At 35.4% G+C, this 27,109-nt stretch overlaps 1 protein-coding gene across 1 annotated transcript in view; it reads left to right on the top strand.

Annotated features, from left to right (window-relative positions):
* Positions 1 to 463: 463 nt before the first annotated feature.
* LOC128222380 (unconventional myosin-Va-like) overlaps positions 464 to 27,109 on the top strand; it is a 77,969-nt gene continuing 51,323 nt past the window's right edge. The window contains exons 1-2 of the mRNA XM_052931354.1: positions 464 to 486; positions 2,304 to 2,492. Of these exons, the coding sequence (XP_052787314.1) occupies positions 464 to 486; positions 2,304 to 2,492 (212 nt within the window). The remainder of the gene's footprint in view (positions 487 to 2,303; positions 2,493 to 27,109) is intronic.

The following is a 27,109-nucleotide window of genomic DNA, read 5'->3' as shown; positions in this document are numbered from 1 at the left end:
CCTTTGTCTATTCATGGAAAGATATAAGAAAGTTTTCAAAACTTGGCATTTTAGGCCAGGGCTTAGCGCCATCCTGATATTAAAGACGGGCTAACCCTGTGCACATCATGCCAAGATCATTAATAGTCACTAAATGGTGTTAGTAATATAAACATGGCTAAAGTCCATATTTTCCAAACATTGTTCAAGCAAAATATTTAAGTATGTAAGTTATTTTCGTAAGTTATGGATGTACGGGTTTAACATTATTTACATAGCATGTACTGATCTCAAACCTGTGGTTTTATGGCACTAACATAGCAAAATGAAGTCATTTTTGTTGGGAATTTCACTAAGTTTACATATTTTCTTTGTAGTTCAGCGTGTACACCGCCATTTTACCTTTGAATCTTAGGTAATCCTGAGATAGTTTTTGACCTTTCGTGATCTCGAAAGTCATTCTCACTTTAGAGTGGGAATCAGCATGTCGTTCCACAAGGTGATGATGTATATTAGTTAATTATCCATAATTCAAATTAAATGCACTAATAATTCATTGTTGTAATCCAGTGTGATGTCTTACATCCAATTTCAGAAACTTCACGGTCATTTGTCAGTTCGAATGCCATCTTGAATATTTTACAATGGCTATTAGCCAATCGGGTCATTTGACCCGATTCCTGGTCATTTTCGGTCAGGTAATTTTGGTCAGGTTATTTTATCGTGATTTTTGGGTCATTTAACAATAGGAGTATATAAGGCCGTGAATTTTAAGTCTCGGGACAGTCGAATTTAGAGCTTTGAACAACCCTGTGTATTATTCTATAAGGTTAAACAAACCTGAATATTTAATTAGAACACTAAATAAGTAAACAAACCCCTGTTTTACTTCAACGTGCTTAGTAAACGTTCATATAAGCCAACGCATTTTGCTGTCTACGGTGCCGCCGACTGTATGTTATATATGATGTTTGACGTCTTGCTGCATATAATTATTTGCATTTACTACAAAAATAAAACGTAAAACGTTCATTGGCGTCATTTCATTTCATTGCGAAAGTGGGTACAACTTAATTTACGCTCGAAACGACTGTGTCGCCCCAACGACAAGGGGAGAGGTTAATACGGTGGCAATAGTAAACCTGTACTCTGTCACCTGAGTCACGGTACACCCTGACCAGAGCGAGGGGAAGAACGGAAGGCCCAATTACATAGCGTCGTCTAACCACAGGGTCTAGATCGTAATATTATCGTTACAAGAAAGTCACTTTAAAATACTTATTTTCAAAGAACTTCATTTTTTTCAATAATACATTATAAATTGTAGACAGGGATTTTCTATTCTTTTTCCACATATGCCGTTCTCATTTAAGAATTTTACGTCAATATGGAACGTTCTATCAAGTTTTATTAAATTGACTGTGCTGCATGTAAAAGCACCCATTTGTTTCTATGTATATGGGTCAATTATTCTTTACCTTATATCAACTGATACTTGAATTCTTTACCACTGGTTAACGGTGTTGACTACTTGGCTCGTCCGAGTAGTTTATTTTGGATAATTATGTCAAAGGTTTTGAATGTATTTTGCTAAACGATATCATTATCATTACAAATTTTTCGACATATGCAAGACACCCTGTACCTTATAACCTATTATATGAGCTTAATCCTCTTTAAATCCATTCACAGTCTCTACTTGAGGATATAACTCCCATAGCCCTTTTGTACTGAATGCTCCTTTTGAACCCGCGTCCTGTTTTACAAATACTATCAAACTACTTAAACCTCTTGAGACAGAAGTATTCCATAAAAGCTCTTATAGACGCGTATCTAAAGATGAGGCTCTTTTTATCTTGGTTTTATCGATGTTCCAGTGTTTAACTCGGCCCTGATTTATCGCGTATCGAAAGAAGGGTTCATTTTATTATTATTTTATCTCTGTTCCAAGCTGTGTTGAAGTTATAAGATTATGGTGGACACTTGGAGTGAATAGTGTACATGACCATAATCATATGACAAAATGACAGTCGGAAACCAGCGTCATTGAGATACTCCAACTCGGTGGTTTTACTACTTTCGAATATTAAGGTACCCGATGTACATTAAGACATTTATCTAATTTTGCAGTCCATATCAGATGTATAATTACAATAGTTACAGGTTCAAAAATCCAGATCCTCTTTCAGGTGCAATAACTAAGATCCTGTTTAAAGGTACAATCATCGGGATCCTGTTGACAGATTAAACAGTGAAGATCATGTTGACAGGTTAAACATTGAAGATCCTGTTGACAGGTTAAACAGTGAAGATCCTGTTTAAAGGTACAACCATCCGGATCCTGTTGACAGGTTAAACAGTGAAGATCCTGTTAACAAGTTAAACAGTGAAAATCCTGTTGACAGGTTAAACAGTGAAGATCCTGTTGACAGGTTAAACAGTGAAGATCCTGTTGACAGGTTAAACAGTGAAGATCCTGTCGCCAGGTTAAACAGTGAAGATCCTGTTGACAGGTGTTTCTTAAGCCATTATACAAAGAGTTTTTTTTTTTTTTTTTTTTTTTTTATAAAATGTAAAACCTGTGTCGCCCAAATCGCAGTCCAGTGTTGTATCCACTGTGCAACGAAAGCTTACCCTAAACGGTTGGAATATTTAAGCTTTATACCGAACTTGGTAATATCACGCGATAACATCGACTAGCCAATCACACATAAGGAATGAAATCTACTAGGTAGACGTACCTAGTTATCTTCTTTAATGGAAAAATACGAAAAAAACTGCGAAAAATAAATTAATTGTAAACTATGTGGCACTTCAGTTAGTAAGTTTCAATGCATTATACATATCGGTACCAAGTTTATGGCAGTTTTCGACAATTTTCTTTTTTCCGCTATTTCAGCATACGGAGTACAGCCCCTTTCAAATTAACCCAGTAAAACACGAGTTCCATTGATCCTGACAATTTGTATTTGTACAAACCGATCACACTCCACGTATTCATGTACAGAATGAACCTGTTGTGTTTACATTACGAGGACCACCCGCTCAAGCCCTCATATACCACCATTTATCAACTCAGATTTGACAAAAATTAAAATGCTCTTCATACAGTCGCATTTTCCCATATAATAACATTTGCAAATCAGATTTCAATATCTTAAAGTATTCAATATTCCTGATAGCGGTGATAATATGTTCGTTGAGATTGCATATAAATGAATAATACGGTGCTATCTTTTTGCCAACATTTTATATTTAGAAATTCGAGATGCAAAGGTCGGCCTTATCACGAGTTTGAGGGTTTAGCGTTCGGATAAGGATAACGTAATCCCCTCAGCATTGTAATGTGTTTACTATTTGTCCATTATTTGTATACATGTGCGTTCAAACTTTATTTCCTCGTTTATCGTTTATGCGACTTTAAAGTCTTACCAATGAGCAGAAATATATTTTTACAATAATCCCGATCAGTACAAACAGCATATTAGTATATTACAGAAAATGTTTGTATACAAGTACACGCAATTCTATTACTTTGCATTGCAACACTGTTTAATACACGATAAAAAAATATATCATATCACAGCGGCTTAAGCTTAAAAGTGTAAGATTTTTGTTCAATTCTCTCAGATGTACATTTCCCTGTAAGTGTTAAAATATTGAAACATATGATAATAAGCATATAAATGATAACGTTCTCAAGTTGATCTTTGGGACGAAGGTAAAGAAATTAAGTTTGTTTTAAATATTGAAAGTATGCTTCCTATTTATCAAATATGAATATGTTATGTTTATATCATACATGAGTGTGGCTTTGTATTTATCAATCAGTATTATGCTTTAATATAACATATTACATTGTATTGCATTTAAGGTATAAGCTTTGTATATTTCGCAGATATGTTATGATTTTTTTTTTCAAATAGGATAATACTTTATGTGTATCATGGTGGAGTACTATTTGTTTTTATAACATAGGAATATGCTGTGTATACTTCAAAGAGAAGTATGATCTGTAGTTATGGAATATGAGTATTCTTTGATAAATCATAAGAAGTATGATTGTATTTTAGAAATAGGAGTGGGCATTGTACAGTTTGGTTTGAATTTATGGACGATAATTATTAGTTGTGTTTATCAAATCGCACTATGCTCTGTATATATCGAAGATGAGTATATTTTTTGTTTGTCATAGAGGAATATGCTTTGTTCTAATCAAAACGAAATATGGATGTATGTATTTATCAAATATAAGTATGCTTTATGAATATTAAAGAGGTATATGTATTTAATACATCAATAGGAGGTATGCTTCATTCTTCTCCACATTTGTATAATTACTTATTTCATGATTATTTCAAATATGATTTGACAATAAGCATAGACTCAATTTGAGTTGGTCTTATTGAAAACATTCATCTGATCACATTTACACGATTGACAGTTATTTTGTCAATAATTCAAAATAAATTTCGCCTTAAATAATGTAAAAAAAATAAAGTTTGGGACACATTTAAAAGGCTTTATTTCAGGCTGTGTAAAACAATTAATGACATCTCTAATTTAAACTCAAAATAAGAATCAATTTTATGAATTAAGATATAGAATTATACAAGTAGATTATTTCAATGCAAACAATCTAAGACAACATACTAAGCAAGATGCATGCATCCATTTAGTTGAAATTTGTGTTCAAACAGAAAAGATAAATGTAAGAAAATGTTGATTAAAAATTCTAACATTAGCAATTGCTAAATAAACATAAATCAGCATGAATTATGTTATCAGCCCCCCTCCAAAAATTTTTTAGACATGAACGGAATATGACATGCATGGATATGGGCTTGCACGTGCTGTAGATATTAAGTATTGTTAAGGGGTGTTAAAATGTCTTATTGTAGTTAAATTTCAACATAAATTGCAGCTTATATAGTTAGATATTCATGTGTCACTCTTTTAGTGTATGCTAACCCTCACCATTGTGTTTTTAATCAGGGTCTTCGTTTGAATGAAAGTCATTTCCTACGGTTTAATAGAAAAATCAATTTAGTTTACTTATCCTACTACTACTACATCTACTACGACTACTACTAAACCTATTACTACTGCTACTGCTACTGCTGCTACTACTACTGCCACTGCTATTGCTACTCCTACTCCTCCTCCTCCTACTACTACTACTACTACTACTACTACTACTACTACTAATACTACTACTACTACTACTACTACTACTACTACTACTACTACTACTACTACTACTACTACTACTACTACTACTACTACTACTACTACTACTACTACTACTACTACTACTTCTTCTTCTTCTACTACTATTACTACTACTACTACTACTACTACTACTACTACTACTACTACTACTACTACTACTACTACTACTACTACTACTACTACTACTACTACTACTACTACTACGACTTCGACAACTATTACTACTACTACTACTACTATTAATAATAATAATTATACCACTACTACTACTACTACTACTACTACGACTTCGACTACTATCAGCCACTACTACTACTAATACTACTAATAATAATAATAATAATAATAATTATACCACTACTACTATTACTACTACTGTTTCTACTACTACTAGTAGTAGTTTTCTTAATTCTATCAATAAAATATAAAAAAGATACTCATCTTTAAATTAAGTGTTATTATAAATCTTTAATTCTGGTTAAGTGTTGTAAAAACCTGAGTCAAAATGCGCTAAATAGTTTTATCTTTTTAAAGCAAAAAATCTTCACTTTGTAAATAGAGTGAGTCGTCTGAAGTATGTTATCAGTCAGTACGGATTTCGATGTGAACGCAAGAGCAAGGAATTCAACAGGTAAGCCTTTTATACTTTCTCAGATTCGATTATTATTATAATATGAACTAAGGCGCTGCCTCTACGGGCTTGAAGTGTTATTGCCGGAATCTACAATACATCGCGGTCGGCATATTTGGCCTCTCGGGCCATCAAGAACAAGTAGCTGTTTTATATAGACAAGTTGAAAAACTTTTCAGTACATGTTCTTTAAAGTTAAGCATAGAGCCTTAATTTATGAATATTCATATGGCAAGGACGAAGAGACTTTTTTGAATGTGCTTTTCAGCTTTATACTTATTTTAATATCGGGTCTACACTCCAATTACCAGAAATCCATTTTATTTCATTATAGACTAAGAATAAAGCAGACGGATAAACTTGTGTACATGTATATTTTTGCACACGTACTATTTTATAGAACTGAATTAAGCCTTACTGTAATCTGTATATACATGCATTTACTTGCTCTATTACTACCATATGTTGCTTTATTAAATAGTGTTCCCATTCACGCTTAAAACTCAATTGGGATATATATACTGAAACAACATATGATGAATCTTATAAAGGATTCCCGTATTGAAGCACTTTTGCACACTTATTCATGTCCGTGGTCTGTTTATTTGATTACTAACTTTTGTAAAAAGTATTAATATATATACAAAAAAGTTTGTCATTTAATTTTTAATTACCACTTAACAGCAAACTTCTTAATACTAACTTAGAACATTTTTTTTTTAATAAAAATATAATTACTTACTGTGTATTACTAAACATATAAAAATAAAATATATATTTTTTTGTTTTATTTTGCTAAAATTATAAAAAAATGATCAAATTGCTGATTTATTACAAAATATATATTAGTATGCTTGACGTATAGTACTACATACGTTTTATACGATCCTTGTAAGACCGCTTTTGTAGTTAAATGAAGATAAGTTAGAAGATAATGCTATATGTTGTTTGTTAACTAACGAAAACCATTTTATCAACATATAGTCAAGACTTACGAATATAATGTATTCAATTTACTTATAGTATTATAGTATTATATTGTACAAACTTTGTGTATAACCCCACTTTTAGACTTGTAACACTATAGCACACTGTCACTGTAAACATATTCTTAAACAATCATATGTCATAACATTGTGGTCACATATGTGACTTTATTGAAATGGTATATTTAAACGATAGAACATCTAAACCTGTTTCGTTTTCTTTGTGTTTAGATGTACTCTAATTGCTTAATGCCTGCAAATGCTGCTGTTTGTATATGATGTCACTATATTGTTAACATTATATACTATGGTTCTACATGTTTCGCTTTCGATCTAGATCCAAGTATATAAAAAAAGGTTCTTTTAAAGTTATAAGCATACAATAACCACACAGCAATAATACACATGATAACGGGCACTTACCTAGTTCACAATGTGTGTCATATAATCACGTCTTACTCTGGCAGGTTGTACCAATAGTTCATACGTTAACGGACACTTACCCAACCCATAATGTGTGCCATATGATCCCGTCTTACTCTGGCAAGTTGTATCAATAATATACATGATAATGGGTACTTACTTAGCCCACAATGTGTGCCATATAATCACGTCTTACTCTGTCAGGTTGTACCAATAATTCATATGATAGCGGGTACTTACTTAACCCACAATGTGTGCCATATAATCCCGTCTTACTCTGTCAGGTTGTAGCAATAATATACAGAAAACGGGTACTTACTAAGCCCACAATGTGTGCCATATAATCCCGTCTTACTCTGTCAGGTTGTAGCAATAATATACATGATAACGGGTACTTATTTAACCCGCAATGTGTGCCATATAATCCCGTCTTACTCTGGCAGGTTGTAGCAATAATATACATGATAACGGGCACATATCTAGCTCATAATGTGTGCCATATAATCCCGTCTTACTCTGGCAGGTTGTAGCAGTAATTCACATGATAACGGGCACTTACCTAGTTCACAACATTTGCCAAATAATCCCGTCTATCTCTGGCAGGTTGTAGCAGTAATTCACATGATAACGGGCACTTACCTAGCCCACAATCTTTGTCATATAATCTCGTCTTACACAGTTTTGGTGTAGCAATAATACACATGACAACGGGCACTTACCTAGCTCACAATTTTTGTCATAGAATCCAGTCTTACTCTGGCATGTTGTTGCAATAATACACATAATAACAAACACTTATCTGGCCAACAATGTGTGCCATATAATCCCGTCTTACACTGTCAGGTTTTAGCAATAATTCACAAGATAACTGACACTTACCTAGCCCACAATATGTGTCCTATAATCCCGTCTTAATATGGCAGGTTGTAGCAATGATCCACATGATAACGGGCACTAACCTAGCCCACAATGTGTGCCATGTTATCCCATCTCACTCTGGTAGGTTGTAGCAATAATTCATATGATAACGGGCACTTACCTTGTCCACAATGTGTGTCATATAATCCTGTCTTACTCTGGCAGGTTGTAGCAATAATTCACATGATAACGGGCACTGACATAGCCGACAATGTGTGCCATATAATTTCGTCTTACACTGTCAGGTTGTAGCAGTATAACACATGGCAATAGGCACTTACCTAACTCACATTTTTTGTCATAGAATCCCACCTTTCACTGGCACGCTGTAGTAATAATACACACGAAAACGGGCATTCACCTACCTCACAATATTTGCCATATAATCATGTCTTACACTGGCAGGTTATAGCAATAATACACGTGATAACGGGCACTTACCTAGCTCGCAATTTTACCATAGAGTCCCGTCTTACACTGGCAGGTTGTAGCATCAATACACATGATAACGGGCACTTACCTAGCTCACAATGTTTGCCATAGGATCCCGTCTTATACCGGCATGTTGTAGCACCAATACACATGATAACGGCCACTTACCTAGCTCGCAATGTTTGACATAGAATCCCGTCTTATACCGGCATGGTGTAGCAATAATAAACGTGATTACGGACACTAATTTATCTCACAATGTTTACTTTATTAGCTCGTCCTACGATGGCATGTTGTTGCAATAATTCACATGATAACGGGCACGTATTTAGCTCATAATATTTGCCATAGAATCCCGTCTTACACCGGCATGTTGCAGCAATATAATTCACTTTATTACGGGCACTTACCTAGCTCACAATGTTTGCCATAGAATCCCGTCTTACATTGGCAGGTTTCATCGAGAATACATTTCCCTCCGTTTTGGCAAGGGGAGCTGCACACAGGGGCAACTGTAAACAAATCTTTAAGATCACAAATGTAGGTAGTGGTATTGTATGAGCAAATACAAAAGAAAAAAAATATTGTTTAATAATGGAACTGACATAATCATACCTGATACGTATTATGCATATACAGTATGTAAAATAGCATGTCTATTGTGTTTTTGGATGTCGTAAAGGTAAAAGGTAAAATACAGTGAATTTAGAATCAATGATTTTACCTTGTAGTGATAAAACTAACAATTATTATTGATGAAGTTACGATTTTAGTACAGTCCCTGAACAAACATTTACTATTGAAAACACATCAAAACATTGTTCTCACCTTCACAGCATGATCCTTTCATACCGGATTTACATTGGCAAACACCGTTCAAAAATCACCACCGTTCAAACAATACTGATTATATGAGTGTGTCGCCGAGTCTGTAACACCTGCATCGGTTATTCGGTTATGGCAATAATACCAATTCATATAATAATTGCAGCTATACTGGCAAATTCGTGTCCGCGTCTGTACACCACCTCCACATGTTTGACTGGAACTTCCCAGGTTAGACCACGCGGACCAGTTTACCCAATTTACATAACTTTGCGCGAGACCGACAGAACTTGAATCGCATATTTGCGATGAATATGCTCCACCTAGAATAAATAGATCTTCGTAATACATTGCAAACTACAGAAACAAGCATTCATAGTAGATCATGTTCATATTCAAAGTACATACAATGCCGTGGTCGCTAAGTAATTTGTACTAAAATGTTTAGACTATATGAGAGTGATACATACTTTGAAACCCATGTTTAAGCTATAACTAAATTATGCAAAGCTGTATCAATAAATGTACCTACCTAATTGCAATAGGAAAATAAATAATTCGAAATATTCCATTTCGCTTCAATTAACTACTGGTTTGTAATGATTTGGCTTTATCTTAAATCAGCACGCATAATATTGGTGATAAAGCTATGCCATGAAAAGGTGCTGAGTCAATAAAATGAATAATAACGACGACACATCGCAGTTATGGTTTGATTTGTATGGGTTTTGTTGCATGCCGCGAAATATTGTGCATACGATATCTATTGCACCTATAACTTGAGTTTTTGAAATAACACGTTTAATCACGAGGGAAGTAAATCTTGTCTACCATGGTAATAAGGCTACTATTCATAAAAAGCGTGCGTATAAGTGCATAGCGTTCTAAATCAATAACTCTAAACCTTAACATTTATCACCTCTCGTCTGTCACCATCTCATTTACACCAGTGATATGTTTTACAATTAACTATGGTGTTGCCGTCCATTTCGATGGCCATCTGCGATACAATATCTTCAAAGATCATAATTGAATGAACTACAACCGAATCTAAAACTGATATAGAGACTCTGTAGCATCTTAGGGCTAGTACTGAAATTCGAAGGAATAATAAGTGTTTTGTAAAGTATTTTTTTGAATTGTTGAACTGTGACGGTAGACTTTTAAGTAGTTCAAGTGAGTTCCATGCCCGGATGGATGACGGAATTCAAGTGTGCCAAACCTTCTCTTTGTTATGACTGATGTCTCATGACCAAAAGCCATCATTTCATAGATTCATGCCATGATACGTATGTGTTGTATTGTTAGAAATGCTTTGACTAAGCATAGACACAGGAAAAGGTCGACAAAGAGACCTTGAATGTTTTTTGATCATTTGCTCATCCTTTCCAGATCGGAATTTGATAATAAAAGCAGGAATGTCTATGACCATGTTTACACTGTATTTATCCGTGCAATTATTGATTGACGCATTTATATATCGGAATATGTTGTTTATGTATTCGTAAAAGAGTAATGGTCCTAATATTAAGCTTGGGGTACATCTGCCTGGAAGAGACGAAGGGAAACTGTTAAACCTTGAATTTGAACTCGTTGTTCCCTATGCTTGAGGTAGCCAACCCAATGAAGCATATTTTAACATACCCCAATAGCATGTAGTTTGAACAGAAGTCCTCTATGTCAAACAGTGTCGAATGCTTTGCCTATGTTGCAAAAGTTAATACAAGCTTCCGTTTACATCAGCATGCGCTGTTATCATTTGAATTAGAAGGTATCAAACCAGACTGGGAATCGGTCCGAATATTGTTGCTGAGTGGATGAAAGCATAGATGTTCATCAAAATCTCTTTTATAAACTTTGCTTGGATGTGACATAGGACGATGTTTGTATACTAAATTAGGCTCGCATTCTTGTGAACTGAATAAACGTTAGCAACCTGCCGACAGTTTTGAAGAAAACACATAATGGGTATAATAGCCCAAGCGAAAGTCTTAAAAAAATACATTATTGATTGTGTTTGTACCAACAGCCTTCCCTGGGGTATAAAATAGTAAAAATGTAGAGGTTCGATATCAGCATGGTTAAACCATCTTAAACTAGGTACCACTCAATTTGGTACGGTAAGCTCAATGGTTTGTAATTGGGCTCCTCAAAGACGTTGTTTAATGCAGCTGCTTTCTGTCCATTGTTATGCAGGATATTAAAAATAACAAATATAGGAGGGAATTGACTTACAATGGAGCTTGTTGACAGGAACTGTTTTCAGTATACCACCGACTCTCATTTTTTGACAAGATGTGACTTAGAAATAAGTCCAATGTGTTCTTTCATATCGTCGTTAATCTTTGCAATGATAGTGTTTCTCAATGTGCTCAAACGAGCAATTTTGGTTCGTGAGGTCTGAAAGTAACTATTTTAATATGAATAAGCTGCTTTGCGTTTTCAAGGATGTGAGAAATGAGAAAATAATCTCAGGAATTCAGGTATTGTTAGCGTATCGGATATTTATGCGAAAAGCTACAGAAACAAGCCCAGTAGATAGATAGATAGATAGATTTATTTCAGCATAAAATGTACATAGCATGGAATTAAACACATGATAAATAATATCAGGAATAAAATATATCCATGTTAACTACATTATATATCTAAGGATAACACAAAAAAGGGATTGATAATCCCTTATTTCCATTGTGGTCCTTATATAACAAACTAGTTGACATAGGAAGACATGCTATTAAGAAATTATAATTAAAAAAAAAAAAAAAAAAAAAAAATAAAAATAAAAAATATCACAGTAGAAGACTGATTATGTATTAATTGTATTGCATATTTAAATATAAATAATAATATGCTAGGTAAAATAAGAAATATCACAGTGTATCACAATTGAAGTGCTGTTCAAATACTAGATTAACAGAATGTATTCAACAATGGACAATAAAACAAGACATAAATATCCATGAATAATAGGTATGCGAAATTAAAAATGTAAGATTACCTTGGACATGAACCTATCTATTACAATATAAAATACATGATATATGAACAGCCCTAGTCCAACAAATATGTTTTAAGGGAAGATTTAAAAGACTTCAAAGACTTGCTGAACCTTATTTCCTTAGGGAGATCATTCCATAGTGAGCATCCTCGGTAAGCAAAGGATTTCTTACCAAAACTATTGACCTTTGGATATGAAAAACGCCTACTATCCATAAAATCAGTGCCCTGAGATGTAGCGGACATTCTGAATCTAGTTTTATAATTGTGTGCCACACTAACGGGTAGCAAAACGTTTTAACATAAACCCGGTTCAATGACACTGGGTAAACGTCAAATATATAGAACATAAAATTACAAACAAGAAACATATGAGAACAGCACAAAATCCCACAAACAGAAAGACGAAGTTAGAAAAATACATTTTGAGGGCACCGTAATGACCTTGGTTGAAAAGGCAGATGAACGAGGGTAAGGCAAAGCTTCGATTAAAACAAATGTAAGGAACACAGACGTTGAAAAGTGATGACGGTCATGTTTTTATCAAGCGATGGATCCCCAACCCCTCTAAAAAGTAAGCATCTAGTAATTTTGAGAAAAACAAAATCATTTATAGACGATAAGCTTTCTGTTAAATGAGTTTGTCAATCAATGCATTGAGTGAGACCATTATCTTAAAACAGGGAATAAAACCTTGCAATTTAGGGTTTGAGGAGAGGCATTTAGGATACTATTTGAAAACCATGTAATAGTAGCTATGCCAATTGATTCGAAAGGGGCAGGGGTCTAAAGGGGTCTTTAGTACGATTGTTTTTGGAGGTCGAAACAATAGCTCGTTTAATATTTTAAAATTGCGTTTTAGAGGAAGTCCTTTTCAGATATATTCAATACCTATAATCTCAAGAGCATGCCTTCTTTTGAACGATAACTTCTTCTTCTTAATATAAAAAAAACACATCAATGGTTGTCAGAGATACGATCATTGCGTTTAGGAAAGTAATACAGTGGTATAATTAATTTCTCTAGTCATTTTATCGATTGATTGCGAAAGCCAAATTCTGGAAAATGCTAGAACATTAAACAGCTCCAGTATAATGCCAGTTTGGGAATAAACCTCTTTTATGTTGCAGTGTACGAAGGAGAGAGTGTGTGATAAATATGCCATTTACTTTAGTTAAGTAGATCACCAGTATTCATTCATAAGAATGCAAATGCACTTGCTACACATATATTTCAAAGAAAATCATAGATTATAGATAGAAATAGAATGGTAAAACTACCAATGACACGCGTCTTCATTCTTTTTGAAAGAGACATACCAATAAACTACTTTACATTACTTAAGCAGCGATTTTCATTTATCATAACACTCCTGTGTAAAACTGAGAGTTGTAAACAACTGGATAAGATAATTCAAAGAGTACTTCGGAACATAAATACGTGAATGAGTCACGGTCACATGGTCGACCTCGCCGTAAGAGCGAGGGGGAAGTCGTGCTGATATTTTAATTCTGATAGTTGATCACGAATACGTTGTCAATGCTGGCATTTATCAGGACCCATCCAATAACCATATTTTGTTTCGAACGATACGAGACAAGTTCTTCAATAATATCGTGCGGTGCTCTTTGTCTGATTGTCCTAATGCGGTTCAACACGGTGACAGCTATCAATGTCGTCGAAATCGTGTCAATTGAAATTGATTTAGCTAAATCGATAACACAATTGTCCGTATTCTCTTTTGGATTTTCCAGCAACACGGGCAATGCACAAACAATTTCGGTGAGTGTATTGTGGTGTGCGATCCCATTCATTTCTAAGCGCTTGAACTTTATAACGTTAAGGACCATTTTCGTTTTTGGTTGCTCCAAACGGTCACAAAGATAAGAGTGAATACATCTAACTAGTGATTGATCAAGTTTTGTTATCTAAGCATCCGCCATGCCAAACATTCCACGAGTGTTCCAACATTCCGTGTGCATAGTCTAAAAGTGTTTATATACCTTTATATACCACGCTATTTTGACATATCGGGACGCCTTGTTGATATTGTTTTATTATTTTTCTATCATGTTGTGAGAACAAAACAAATGTACAACCTCTCTCCAATTGAGATCACTCAATATTACGTTGGATAGTTTATTCACAATTGGGGCAATTTATCAACATGCGTACGTCAAACATATCGGAAGATCAGAAAGTTTAGTTATAGTAACAAATTGAATACAACGATGTGTTTGTAAAATGACATTAACTGCGTTTAAACTATTACTTTTGAAATATAAATAGTGATATTGGTTCAAAAGCGATCAGAACTGATGGCTTTATTGATCAGTTAAGGTATAGCTTTTTTTTATTTTACACGTAACAAAATCAATTCCTTTTATGACACGAACACAGAAGAACTGAATTTTAATTTGTCGTACGTTCGTTCCAGATAATTTCATATTTTCGCAATTTTCGTAAAACTATGAAGACCACTTCCTATAGGATATACACCGCTAATAAAGATAGGCATCACTTCGGGTTTTTTTTGCAATCCACACGTACCACGTTTTTTGGTCAAATTCTGTTTCGATATATTATTGAGTTATAGTGCGGTACAACTGCGCTCAGTTGTACACATTTGGATACTGACTGTACCTAGAATTCCTTGATAAACACACTTAGTTTTTCTTGTTTGTGTATACACAATAATACACAGTTCTACTACTTTATTAGTTACCGATTTCTTTTATAAGTATCAGTAGATATCTGCAGTTATAAGGCTCTAAACTAAGCAAAAGCATAGTAAATGCAGTGTGTGACACTCATATCATACACAAAAATAACTTACAAACCAAAAAATGATACTCGACCGAAATCTGCATTGTAATAAGCACAAACAGATCCTGGCAGTAGACACACCCCCTTAAAATCATCCAAGTTTACTTCTATATGTCACTATCGGAGAAAAATGTAATAATATGCAGATATGTAAAATACGCGACTATAGAGTTCAGTGTTTTGAATCTAAGTTTGATGTAGCCAATCGGTTATCGTTGAATAAAAACAATTAAATTCCACTAATAGGTGTAACCATATTATTGACTAAGTGTGGTAGTGAATATAACTCTTTAAAAACTTTCAACGAGGGCCATTTGTTACGCAACGGTTGGGGGTAGGGTTGGGGATGTTCAATTATTGACGTTAAAAAATGATCGGTCATTCTTTGAACAAAAAGAAAATGACTCATGTGGTCAATATATAACGGGGTCAAAATTGAATGTTACATCGACGTTAATTTAAAACACACTAAAATTTTAAAGTGAAACTCTTATTCAGAATTAATATTTCACAAGCATAACAAACATCAATTTTGACTGATAAACCCTTACTTCTTACTAATTAATAAATTTATGCAAAATAGTACTCACTGATTAAAGATTGTATCTGTTTATTTAATAGTAGAAAGAGCAAACAACGATTCGTTTTTTTTTTGGTGATTGCTAAAGGATTTACTATGGTCTCAAAAGGTAGAAATACCGTATTTTATGCACATTTCTTTCAAATTAAACTCGGTATCCTTCATAAGAACCATTGCTTTCGATATTTATTAATTCTTAAAGGCATATTAAAACAATAATATTAGCTGTGGTAAATCTTATTTGTGTTAAATACTTGCGTTTGCACTGATTATAAATGATCATATAGAATTGTTTCTATTGTCTCATCTTATTAAGGGTTGATATTGTTCACACAAATGCGCTTACATGCACGCACGTAAACGCCCATATCCTCGTACATGCACGCACGCCAATACACACGCACACGCACGCGCGCGCACACACACACACGCGCACACGCACACGCACACGCACACACACACACACACACAATCACACTACGATAAAATATATGTTCCAAATGGCTTAAATGATGATCTTAAAGTTAATGTTTTTAGTGCAGTAAAATGTATAATTTTGTTAATCAACGGATTGTTTGTTTTAATCCATAACGAGTAATTCTGTTTTCCTGACCTTATCACGCAATCAAAGCTTCTTGTGCGTACAAGCAACTTCATGAAACAACTTTCGGCGATGCATTCAATGCCCATGATACAGAAGCCAACATAGCTAACTCATCTCACACTCAAGGTATCTTCCTCTCCCGTACAATGGCGGTGCACGCGTGCGTGCGTGCGTGCGTGTGTGTGTGTGTGCGTGCGCGTGCGAGCGTGTGTGCATACATGCCTGCGTGTGAAAGCGTGCATGAGTGTAAGAGCGTGTGTGCGTGTGTGCGTGTGCGTGCGTGTGCGTGAGTGTGTGTGTGTGCGTGTGCATGGGCGTGCGTATTGGCGTGTGGGTATGTGTGTGTGTGTGTGTGTGTGTGTGTGTGTGTGTGTGTGTGTGTGTGTGCGTGTGCGTGTGCGTGTGCGTGTGCGTGTGCGTGTGCGTGTGCGTGTGCGTGTGTGTGTGCACGCGCGCGCGCTCGCGCTAGTGTGTGTGTGTGTGTGTGCGCGCGAGCGCGTGTGCATACATGCATGCGTGTGCACGCGTGCTTGAGTGTGTGATGGTGTGTGGGTTGCGTTTTTACGCGTGCTTGCATGCGTGACTTTAATGTACGTTTTGTGCGTGTGTTTGTATGTAAGCTATAACCACCCTTGTGTGTGTGCGTCTGTGTGTGCACGCGCGCGCGCTCGCGCGTGTGTGTGTGTGTGCGCGTGAGCGCGTGCGCATACATGCATGCGTGTGCACGCGTGCTTGAGTGTGTGATGGTGTGTGGGTTGCGTTTTTACGTGGTCTTGCGTGCGTGACTTTAATGTACGTTTTGTGCGTGTGTTTGTACGTTAGCTATAACCACCCTTAACAAAATGAGCTTTTAGTAACTATTTAAAGATGCACTCTTATTCCCCCAAACACAACTCAACCCAATATCTTTATTTTCCCCATGGCTGGATATATTCATAATATATACAAACATTGATAGACATAGAACATAAATAATATATATATAAGCTTATATTCCACATGCAAATAATATAAGTAAATTTGACTTCCATGATACTAACATCGTATGTGATCCATCGCTTGGATGCAGAAATCTTGTCGAAAACAATGGTTCTTATGAAGAATACCGAGTTGATTTGAAAGAAATGAGCATAAAACATGGTATTTTTACGTTATGAGATTAAAGTAGACCACAGTGAATAATTTAGCATTCACCGATCATTTAATATTTTTTGCAGTTTCTGTTATTAAACACGCGGTTAAAAGCTTGAAGTCAGTAATTAATAGTTCCCATAAATGCATAATTGAGTAAGGAGTTAAAGTTTTATAAGACAAAATTGATCTTGTTATACATGTTTATGTATTGATTTTGAATAAGCGTGTCACTTTAACTGTATTCATTTATAATCAGTGTTTTAATAATTTAATAATGTTTACTATTCGGAATTCAACAGAAGAAAATAATGTTGAATTATGAATTTAACAAAAAAAAACAACAATAACTGTTATATATTATTGATCAGTGGTTTATTCAAAACTAAGCTCTAATATTAGTTCGATTAACGTCATGCTAAACGTTTTAATACAATACGTATTGAAAAAGAAACAGGTATAGGGGTTAGATTATTTGATACTGCCCTAAAACGAAGTCGGTAAGGTACACTGTTCTTGATATCAGACAATTTGTAATAAAACATTGAATACATGTTTTAAACGAGCAGGGTGTTTTTCAAAATTTAAAAAAGGCGCACTTTTTCAGTAAATCAAGATGCCGTTTTTCCCGCGAAAAATGACGTTATAGACGAGTTAAAAATAAAAACGTAAAACAAGAGAAAGAAAAATATAAGTGCGTGAACGTTTTTACAAGACGCACTTGAGGTTGAAATTTTAAAGCGGTAAACGAAGAATTGATGAAAATATCGGTTATTGTAGCTGGAACGCATGACTATGACAGACGTCTCAAATTTGACGCCAGTGGTATATTTTGAAGACTCGTAATTTCAAATCTGCTCCGATTATTGAAAAAGTAAAAACAGTTCCTAACTGGGCATATGCTCTTCTATACGTAAATCAATTTTCAGACATTTACTCGAAAATTCGCTCAGAGTCGCGTTCCACCTTAAATGATCTAAAAAAAAGTGTCGAGTGATGTTACAGAAACATTTTATCATAAAATATTCCTTAAGTGCGACGAAGTAAGGAAGGTCCGAACTTTCCTTAGAAGTTACGGTAAATTCTTTAAAAGTTAAGGAAATTACAAGATGGAGAAACGCTGATCGTTTTTTGTCGAAAACTAGCGTTGGCAGACAATAAATGTACAATTGGCGGTTTATCAAAGGTATGTATTCATATTTAAATGCCGATAATACCGTATAAAAGGTTTCCATTATGACTTTAAGGCAAATTACGTCAGCGGAAGAAAAAAAAATCATCGCCTCACGATTCATCTTTAAAAGAGTGGTGCAATTTTCCTGTCATTACATCGTTCATTTATCGTCTGAAATGTATCACTTCAAATAGCATTTATTGTATTGTCGTATAAATGCGTATTCGGATAAGGCTCGGTTTCGGATTTATTTGTGTATTATACGATGAGTTATTTGATTGAAAGCCACATGTTTGCTTCGTTAGGTTTTGTCTGCCTTGTGATTGTAAATAGGCAGCTTTGGTAATGGTTTTAGTATTGGCATTACTCATCGTAAATGTAGGATTGTATACTTTATAATTTTGTTTCTGCGTTTTCACAGGCTGGTAGGGCTGACAGGTCCGCCATCTTTTTCTGCAAGACACTTTCAGTGACCGTTGGGGCTAACAAGTCTCGCGGCTTGTTCTAGCCTGCTGGACAGTGTGATCGGTGGGGGCTGACAATTAGTTGTACCAGGAAAGCTTCAGCGACTTGTCTTTGCTGACAAGTCTAATGGCTCGTGCGACGAGACACTTTGAGCAGTCGGTTTTAGCGATCATGTCTAGCGAGTGGTTCAAGCTTGCGAGACACTTTCAGCGACCGGTTTGGGCTGACAAGACTAGCGGCTAGTGTGACGAGACACTTTCAGCCGTCGGTTTGGGTAGACAAGTCTAGCGGCTTGTTTTTACCTGCTGCTGGACACTTTCAGCGACTGGTTTGAGCTGACAAGTCTAGCGACAAGTGCGGCGAGACACTTTCAGCGGCTGGTCTCATTCTTTCAGTATGGCGGATTGGCGCAATATTCTAGAAGAACGAACCAACCGGCAACTTGTTGATAGATATCGCTTCAACAGGGCACGTCTCAATTATCTACAAACTTTGTTTGGGCCAGCACTGGTGCCAGCTACAATGAGGCATAAGAGTTTGGCGGATATGGACAAACTCCTTATGTACTTGTCGACGGGGGAATACAGCTAATCGATGCCGACATGCACAATGTCTCCCATCCAGCAGTATCGAAATAATTGACTGAAGTAACAAATCACTGATGATGTTTTTGGATAGTTTGTGCATTATCCACTTACAGTGAAGGAGCTTGATTAGAACATATGTTTTTGCCTTTTTTCTTTCAACATGATCGGTATTTACAAAAATGATATTGAGTATACACAAATGAAATGGGTTGGACACAACATTCTAACAACATTAGTAACGTCTTCCCCAGTGAAGGTGATTGATGCCATGCCAAACAGTTCTATGGAGTGGCTAGATTTCCTAAGGCGGTGGGTGCACCCACATACGCATTCAGACCCCTTCGGAGGATGACCCCCCATATGTCAGGGGATTCAATTCCATTTACGCTCAAGATGTTTTCGATGGTTTTGACACTGACTACTGCTTCTGTATATTTTAGTTTTACAAATAAACTCACAGTGTGTGGGCTTGTTGTGGACGTATTGATAACGTGTGACGTTGTGATTTCCGCTCGGACCTCCCATTACCTCTGCTAAAAGCATGCACTCATGCAGAGTAAAAATCGGTGAACGTTTCTCTACTTCTTGTTGTCCATATTCGGAAATGTAAAAAACGACCATAGCCGACTAAAGATAAATTTCGTGCGCTGATTCCTATTCCAGTTCTATGTTTGTGCTGGAAAATACCGGAATTCAAACTTCCGGTTCTATATCTAGTTGGCGAACTATTTGAATTCCAAATTCCGTTCTATATTTAGGTACGGAATAACCGAAGTTCCTTTACTGCGGATAAATATATTTTAAAGTAAAAAGTAAAGATAAGGAATATTTCACAAAATATTTTCTTTAGATGTTTTAGGAATACTACTGGAAAAAATTGTATTGTTTTTCCTTACCTAATGAAAGTATTTAAGGATAAAATATTAATTAAAATAAATAATAAGATGCTTCTGTAATACGGCCCCAGCACTGTTTTTTATTCAGGAATTATTTGTCGAACTATTGGATTTCAGAATTTTGTTCTATATTTAGGAAGGGAATTACCGAAAATCCTTAGAAATGCGGATAGATATACTTTAAGGTTAAAAGTAAAGATATGGAATATTTTCTTCAGAGTTTTTTGAATACTTCTTTAATTTTTCTTTATTGTTTTTCCTTACCTTCCTAAAATATTATTTAAATATGTAATAATATGCTTCTGTAATACGGCCGCAGTACTCTTTTCTATTCAGGTATCGAACCCCAACGTGATTCAATACACTATTAACTTCGGTCACAGATGAGCTAATAGAAAGTAGTTAAATTTCATGATTAGGCCTATTACATTTTAGTTATGCATTTTGTTCAATGAAGTATTTTTGATTTATAGTTAAGTTTGAAAACAATACATGAAACAAAGTGCATGAAACTAGCATACAGTTGACCTGAATTGTATGGATGCTGCTTGCGTCCAAACACGATGTTCATTTGTACACCAGTACAGGCTGATAATGAGCATTCATATTAAGACTTTCAGTTCGGAAGGGACGGAAGTACGTAAGTAACGCCTTTGTGTTGTCTGTTGTTGTATCGCTGTTCGTATAATGACATGTTTGCCAATTTTAAAATAACAAACTTGTTTTTCTTTTCGACTAGTTATCTGGATATCATGACCTCGAGTTGTTTACAACTCATGTATTTGTGATAAAATAATCTTATACACTTGTATCAAATTTTATCGCTGATAATTGTGTTACCCTGAGATAATAAACGTTCGTATAATAGTTAAAATTATCACCTGCGTGTGGAAGTTACATTAACTACAGGAAATATAGACCTTATTAAGGTAATATAATATTATACACTTTATCATACTGCTAATTGACATACTTTTATGTTTAGAGTGCTGATTCTTACAATTGTTCATACCGTTTTAAGAGAGTATATTTATGCAATTAAGGGATGTCATTACGAATAAACATGTAATTGTCTTTTACGTTTTAGAAAGATTTCAAATGAATACCAAAAAACGTTTTCCAAGTAGTTTATATCCACTAAATCGCTACTTCGACTTGTATATGTCCTTGTTTAAACTAACAATGAACCAAAAAGCAAGGCCTCAAAATGGAATCATTTGTACAGTTAGGCTGTTTGAAGTGCGTGTATTTCTTTAGAGTTTCGTGTTTTCTATATACAGTTAAGCGGAAATATCTAGTACATAAAGGAAATTCAATAGACCAAATTCAATGTGTACACTATCGGTAAGGCTTAGTCAATATTTATAATCTGCCATTAAAACGGACGCTTAGCAGGGTGTTTGGGCGATATTCCAGATGCTGTTGTTAGTTACATTGTTATTGCTGATTAGATTCCGCTTATCTTTGATAAATTGCAAACAATTATGAGCTTTTTAAATTATGTCTATCACAAAAAAATGTTAGATCTTTTTACCAATTCCCTACAATACCCACCCAATCGTATGTTGTGCTCAACACGTAAGCGTTAAAATCCTCTCTTTTGTCTCGTACGCATATATAAGAGTACACATACTGTTTTGTAAAATAAGAAAGTGACGTAAAACAATAAACTAAATCAAATTGTCTTTCTTTATTTAAGTTTATCTTAAGGTTTCAGATAACATTACAGCTCATTGGATATATTTCGCAACTCTACAAACATACACATTTATATCGTCTATAACCACATACAATGGTATATTAAATATATTTAAGGACGGTTATGATAGTATCGCCTCCAGTTGGCCTATTGCAATTATTTAATGCATCGGTTTTTCTTGTTTGTTCTGTCTGGTTTCAGTAATAAATTTTCATTGATGCAGAAATGGAAGGGAATATACATCGCATACAAAGAAGCAGGTAGTATTTGCTTATCTGAATATACATTTTGAACTTTTATTTATCTTTAATATTCATTTTTCCCAAACCTATGAATGCCATGCGTTAAATGAAATTAGTTTTTCTTTGATCTGACTTAATTCAAATAACTTCATATTTTGTAGACTTTAGTTTCATCCTCGTTATTGTCACTCTTTAAGAACCTCGAATATTGGGAAATATTAATATATTGATACAGTTTCTATGACATAAAGTAAATTTCATAAGCGTTTCGAAAACGGAAATCTCGGTCAATATTTAAATTGTTAAACCGATATTTTTTTTAAAAAGGCTGTACAACAAAAAGGGTGGAGTGGGGTTTTCTTAAAACCATCATTATGGCAATATTAGATCATACGAAGTTTAATGTGATCTTTGAGCGAACATGAAACATTGATAAAAAACACAAATTCTATGTTTCGTCGAAGACTATCTTTTAACAAAAGACCAGTGCCGCTTCCTTCACACGTTTCTTTACTCCAGCTTAGATTTCAGACTCAAACATATCACCCCCTGTCCGTCATTAGAATGTGATTGACATATCATGTTTATATTTGAAGTCTGTTTATTTTTTCCATTTAAATATTGTACTTTTTCCCAGCGGTTCATTTTGCTTCAGTGAATCTCCGACACAAGATCTAACACTAGAGGAGCAGCGAATGTTTCGATGGGGAATGTTATATCTTCGTGATACAGCGCTCATTGAAGACTCAATTAGGTTATATACCATTGTTTGTTTACGCTAAATGCAATAAATGTTATTTGCTGTTCGAATACTACAGAAAAAAAGACCGTTTTGGATCGTTATTTTGGAATTATTATAAAACATGTTGATATAATGATACGAAAAACAACAAAACATGTGTTGCATCGAAACGGACAGCGTTTTGATTATTTTAACGATTTTCGAATGTTTGACAGGATAAAGCTACTCATACAAATTTACGAAAAGATCATCAAGCTAACAAGGGCGAAAAGCCAACTTTTGGAGAAGATACATAGTCAGGATGAAGAAATAGAAATATCGAGGTGAGTTCTAAATGCTGATAAATAGATTCATTACCCTTGACTGAAAACAGCGCAATCCGATTTCAATGTTTTAGGCATGCTTCTCTTAATTATGCCCCCCTTCGAAGAAGAGGGGTATATTGCTTTGCACAGGCATGTCGGTATGTCGGTCGGTCGGTCGGTCGGTCGGTCGGTCGGTCCGTCGTTAGACCAAAGCTTGTCCGAGTGATAACTCAACAATTCCTGGACGTATGGTCATCAAACTTCACATGAAGGTTGGGCCTGACCAGTAGATGACCCCTATTGGGGGTCATCGGTTCAAAGGTCAAGGTCACAGTGACCTTTAATTGGTAAAATAATGTTAAAGCTTGTCCGAATGATAACTCAACATAGCCTGCACCAATGGCCATCAAACTTAACATGAAGGTTGGGCCTGACCAGTAGATGACCCCTATGGTTTTTGGCGGTCATCAGGCCAAAGGTCAAGGTCACAGTGACCTTAAATGGTAAAAGGTTGTCCGAGTGATAACGTGACAATGCCTGCACCCATGGCCCTCAATATTGACTTAGAGGTTGGGCCTGACCAGTAGCTGACCCCTATTGTTTTTTGGGCTCAATGGGTCAAAGGTCAAGGTCACAGTGACCTTGAATGGTAAAAGCTTGTTCGAGTGATAACTCAACAATGCCTGCACCCATGGCCCTCAAACTTGACTTGGAGGTTGGGCCTGACCAGTTGATGACCCATATGGTTTTGGGGGGGTCATGGGCCATAGGTCAAGGTCACAGTGACCTTGAATGGTAAAAGGTTGTCTGATTGATAACTCAACAATGCCTGCACCCATGGCCCTCAAACTTGACTTGGAGAATTGGCCTGACCAGGAGATGACCCATATGGTTTTTGGGGGTCTTCAGGCCAAAGGTCAAGGTCACAGTGACCTTGAATGGTAAAAGGTTGTCCGAGTGATAACTCAACAATGCCTGCACCCATGGCCCTCAAACTTGACTTGGAGGTTGGGCCTGACCAGTAGCTGACCCCTATTGTTTTTTGTGCTCAATGGGCCAAAGGGCAAGGTCACAGTGACCTGGAATGGTAAAAGGTTGTCCGATTGATAACTCGACAATGCCTGCACCCATGGTCCTCAAACTTGACATGGAGGCTGGGCCTGACCTGTAGATGACACCTATCGACTTTGGGGGTCATCAGGCCAAGGTCAATGTCACAGTAAACTTTAACGCAAAAAAGTTAACAAATCTTCCCCCACTGATATCTCAATAATGCCTGAACCTTTGATCATTAAACTTGACATGGATGTTAAGCCTGACCAGTAGATCACCCTTATAGATTAAGGATTCATAGAGCCAAAGGTCATGGTCACAGTGATCTTGAATGGTAAAAGGTTGTCCGAGTGATACCTCAACAATGCCTGAACCCATGGCCTTCAAACTTGACTTGGAGTTGCATCTGACTTTTAGATGACCCCTTATGATTTAAGGGGTCATCAGGTGAAAAGTCAAGGTCACAGTGACCTTAAACGAAAAAAACTTGACTTGTGATAACTTGACAATGCCTGCACCCATGGCCCTCAAAATTGTCATTTAGGTTTCTGGTGACCAGCTGATGACTCTGGATTTTGAGTTCATAGAGTCAAAGGTCATGACAGTCATAACACACTTTATCCTTACACTTTAATGGTCATAATCTTAAAACAGCAACAAATCAGCTGTCATTTCGGTCCATGCATATTTCATTCAATTGTCCATATAATCCTGACAACATGGCGCTCAGGGGGGCATAATGTTTGACAAACATCTCTTGTTTAATTTTAGTTTGCATAGTTGTGTTACTTTTAAAGGAAAGCAAGAACTGCAAAATGAATAACAGCAGAAATAAAATTATGTTAAAATTCGTATTAAAATTAAATCAAGTCTTAAACCATTCAAATTAGAAATAGATTTAATTTGAAAACGTTCAAGCAAAACACGTGACGTTACTTATGGTTATTTGAAGTAACGTAGGAGTTTAAATTAAAGCAAACAATAACAACCGTGTTTACGGAATAATTGCAAGCAACTTCCTCTTTGTTCGAAAACAGAAAACCACTGGCTCAAGAAAGTTACAAAAGGATATAAACGTTAAAGATAAAACTATAAACTTAGTAGTCAAAATGCACCAGCTTCTGATCTCCACTTTAGGGTAGCTTTTGTCTGGTTGTTTCAGAATCATGGCCTGTTTTAACCTGCTTTTGAAATATTGATTTTAAACCGATACACAGGCCGAAATAAGAAAGCTGTTTTAATTCGGATGCTAGTACAAGTTTTGTAGTATGTAATTTTAAAATATTTACTATCAAATATATATGTTTAAGGATAAGGCAGAATTGTCCCTAATATAGTCAATCGACAGACATATACAGTTTGTGTTTTCAGTTTATTTTAGGGTTCATTTTAGTTTATATAAGGAAATCATCCAAATAATGGTCGTTCGAAAGTTTTTTTAAGATAAATTGAATAATAAAGAATATACAACATTTAAGGTCTGCCTATTTTTTTTCTATATCTGATAGGCAATAGGCAGATTAAGTCGAAAACAATCATTGGTCAGAATCTTATAGATATAAACTTATATTATCCAACCATTTTTCGATGGTCTAATCATTGCCGGACAAACTTGTCGGTTCAAGGTTCATTATATATTCTAGCGTGGTATTCTAAGTAAATTCAAAGCCGATCACACTTCAACTTTTTACTGTAGTATAATATCCATACCAAGAGTAGTATAATTTGACGTACTCTGAAAATACAGAAAAAACAATTATTAGCATAATATAATAATCAATGCATAGTGAATCACATATATTATCCATAGAAATAAGTTAATGACTTCTAAATTGAATTGAATTTAAGTCTAAACAACTATTTAACTCAATTAAATAGTATAACTGAGACAATCTAGTGGCCGTGGTCATTGCTAAAAACATAGAAAACTATAAAACACACAAAGCACAAGACTAACACAGCAACAACACATTTTACATACCGATTGTGGATCGGGTAGTCTATTACTATAACACTGCTCTCCGCATCACCCGAACTGTGCCCGTGTTAGTCTGTCTGGTTGTAAAGAATAAGAAAGTGATAAGTGCACAGAAGAATGTGGTATCGTCATGCCAAGAATACAAAATATATAGTTTATATGTGCCGCCACGTTGAATTGTAAAACAATGCAATTACTACAATTTAAATACAAACAACAACTCAACTGCAATCAAAATAAACTAAACAATAATACCATGACTAACCTCTTGAATGATCTTGAAAGTAATACATCATCATATAAAATACATCAGCTTTGCCGCCCACAGAAGTCAGGTGAAAATGACTTTAAAAACTCCCTCCAAAACTGAGCAAAGAACTGGTCACACCTGATGACCACAA

Source organism: Mya arenaria, chromosome 16 (genome assembly GCF_026914265.1).
Source record: "Mya arenaria isolate MELC-2E11 chromosome 16, ASM2691426v1".
Taxonomy (NCBI): Eukaryota; Metazoa; Mollusca; class Bivalvia; order Myida; family Myidae; genus Mya; species Mya arenaria.
Note: the sequence above shows the minus strand (reverse complement) of the source record. Positions and strands in the feature narration are given on the sequence as shown.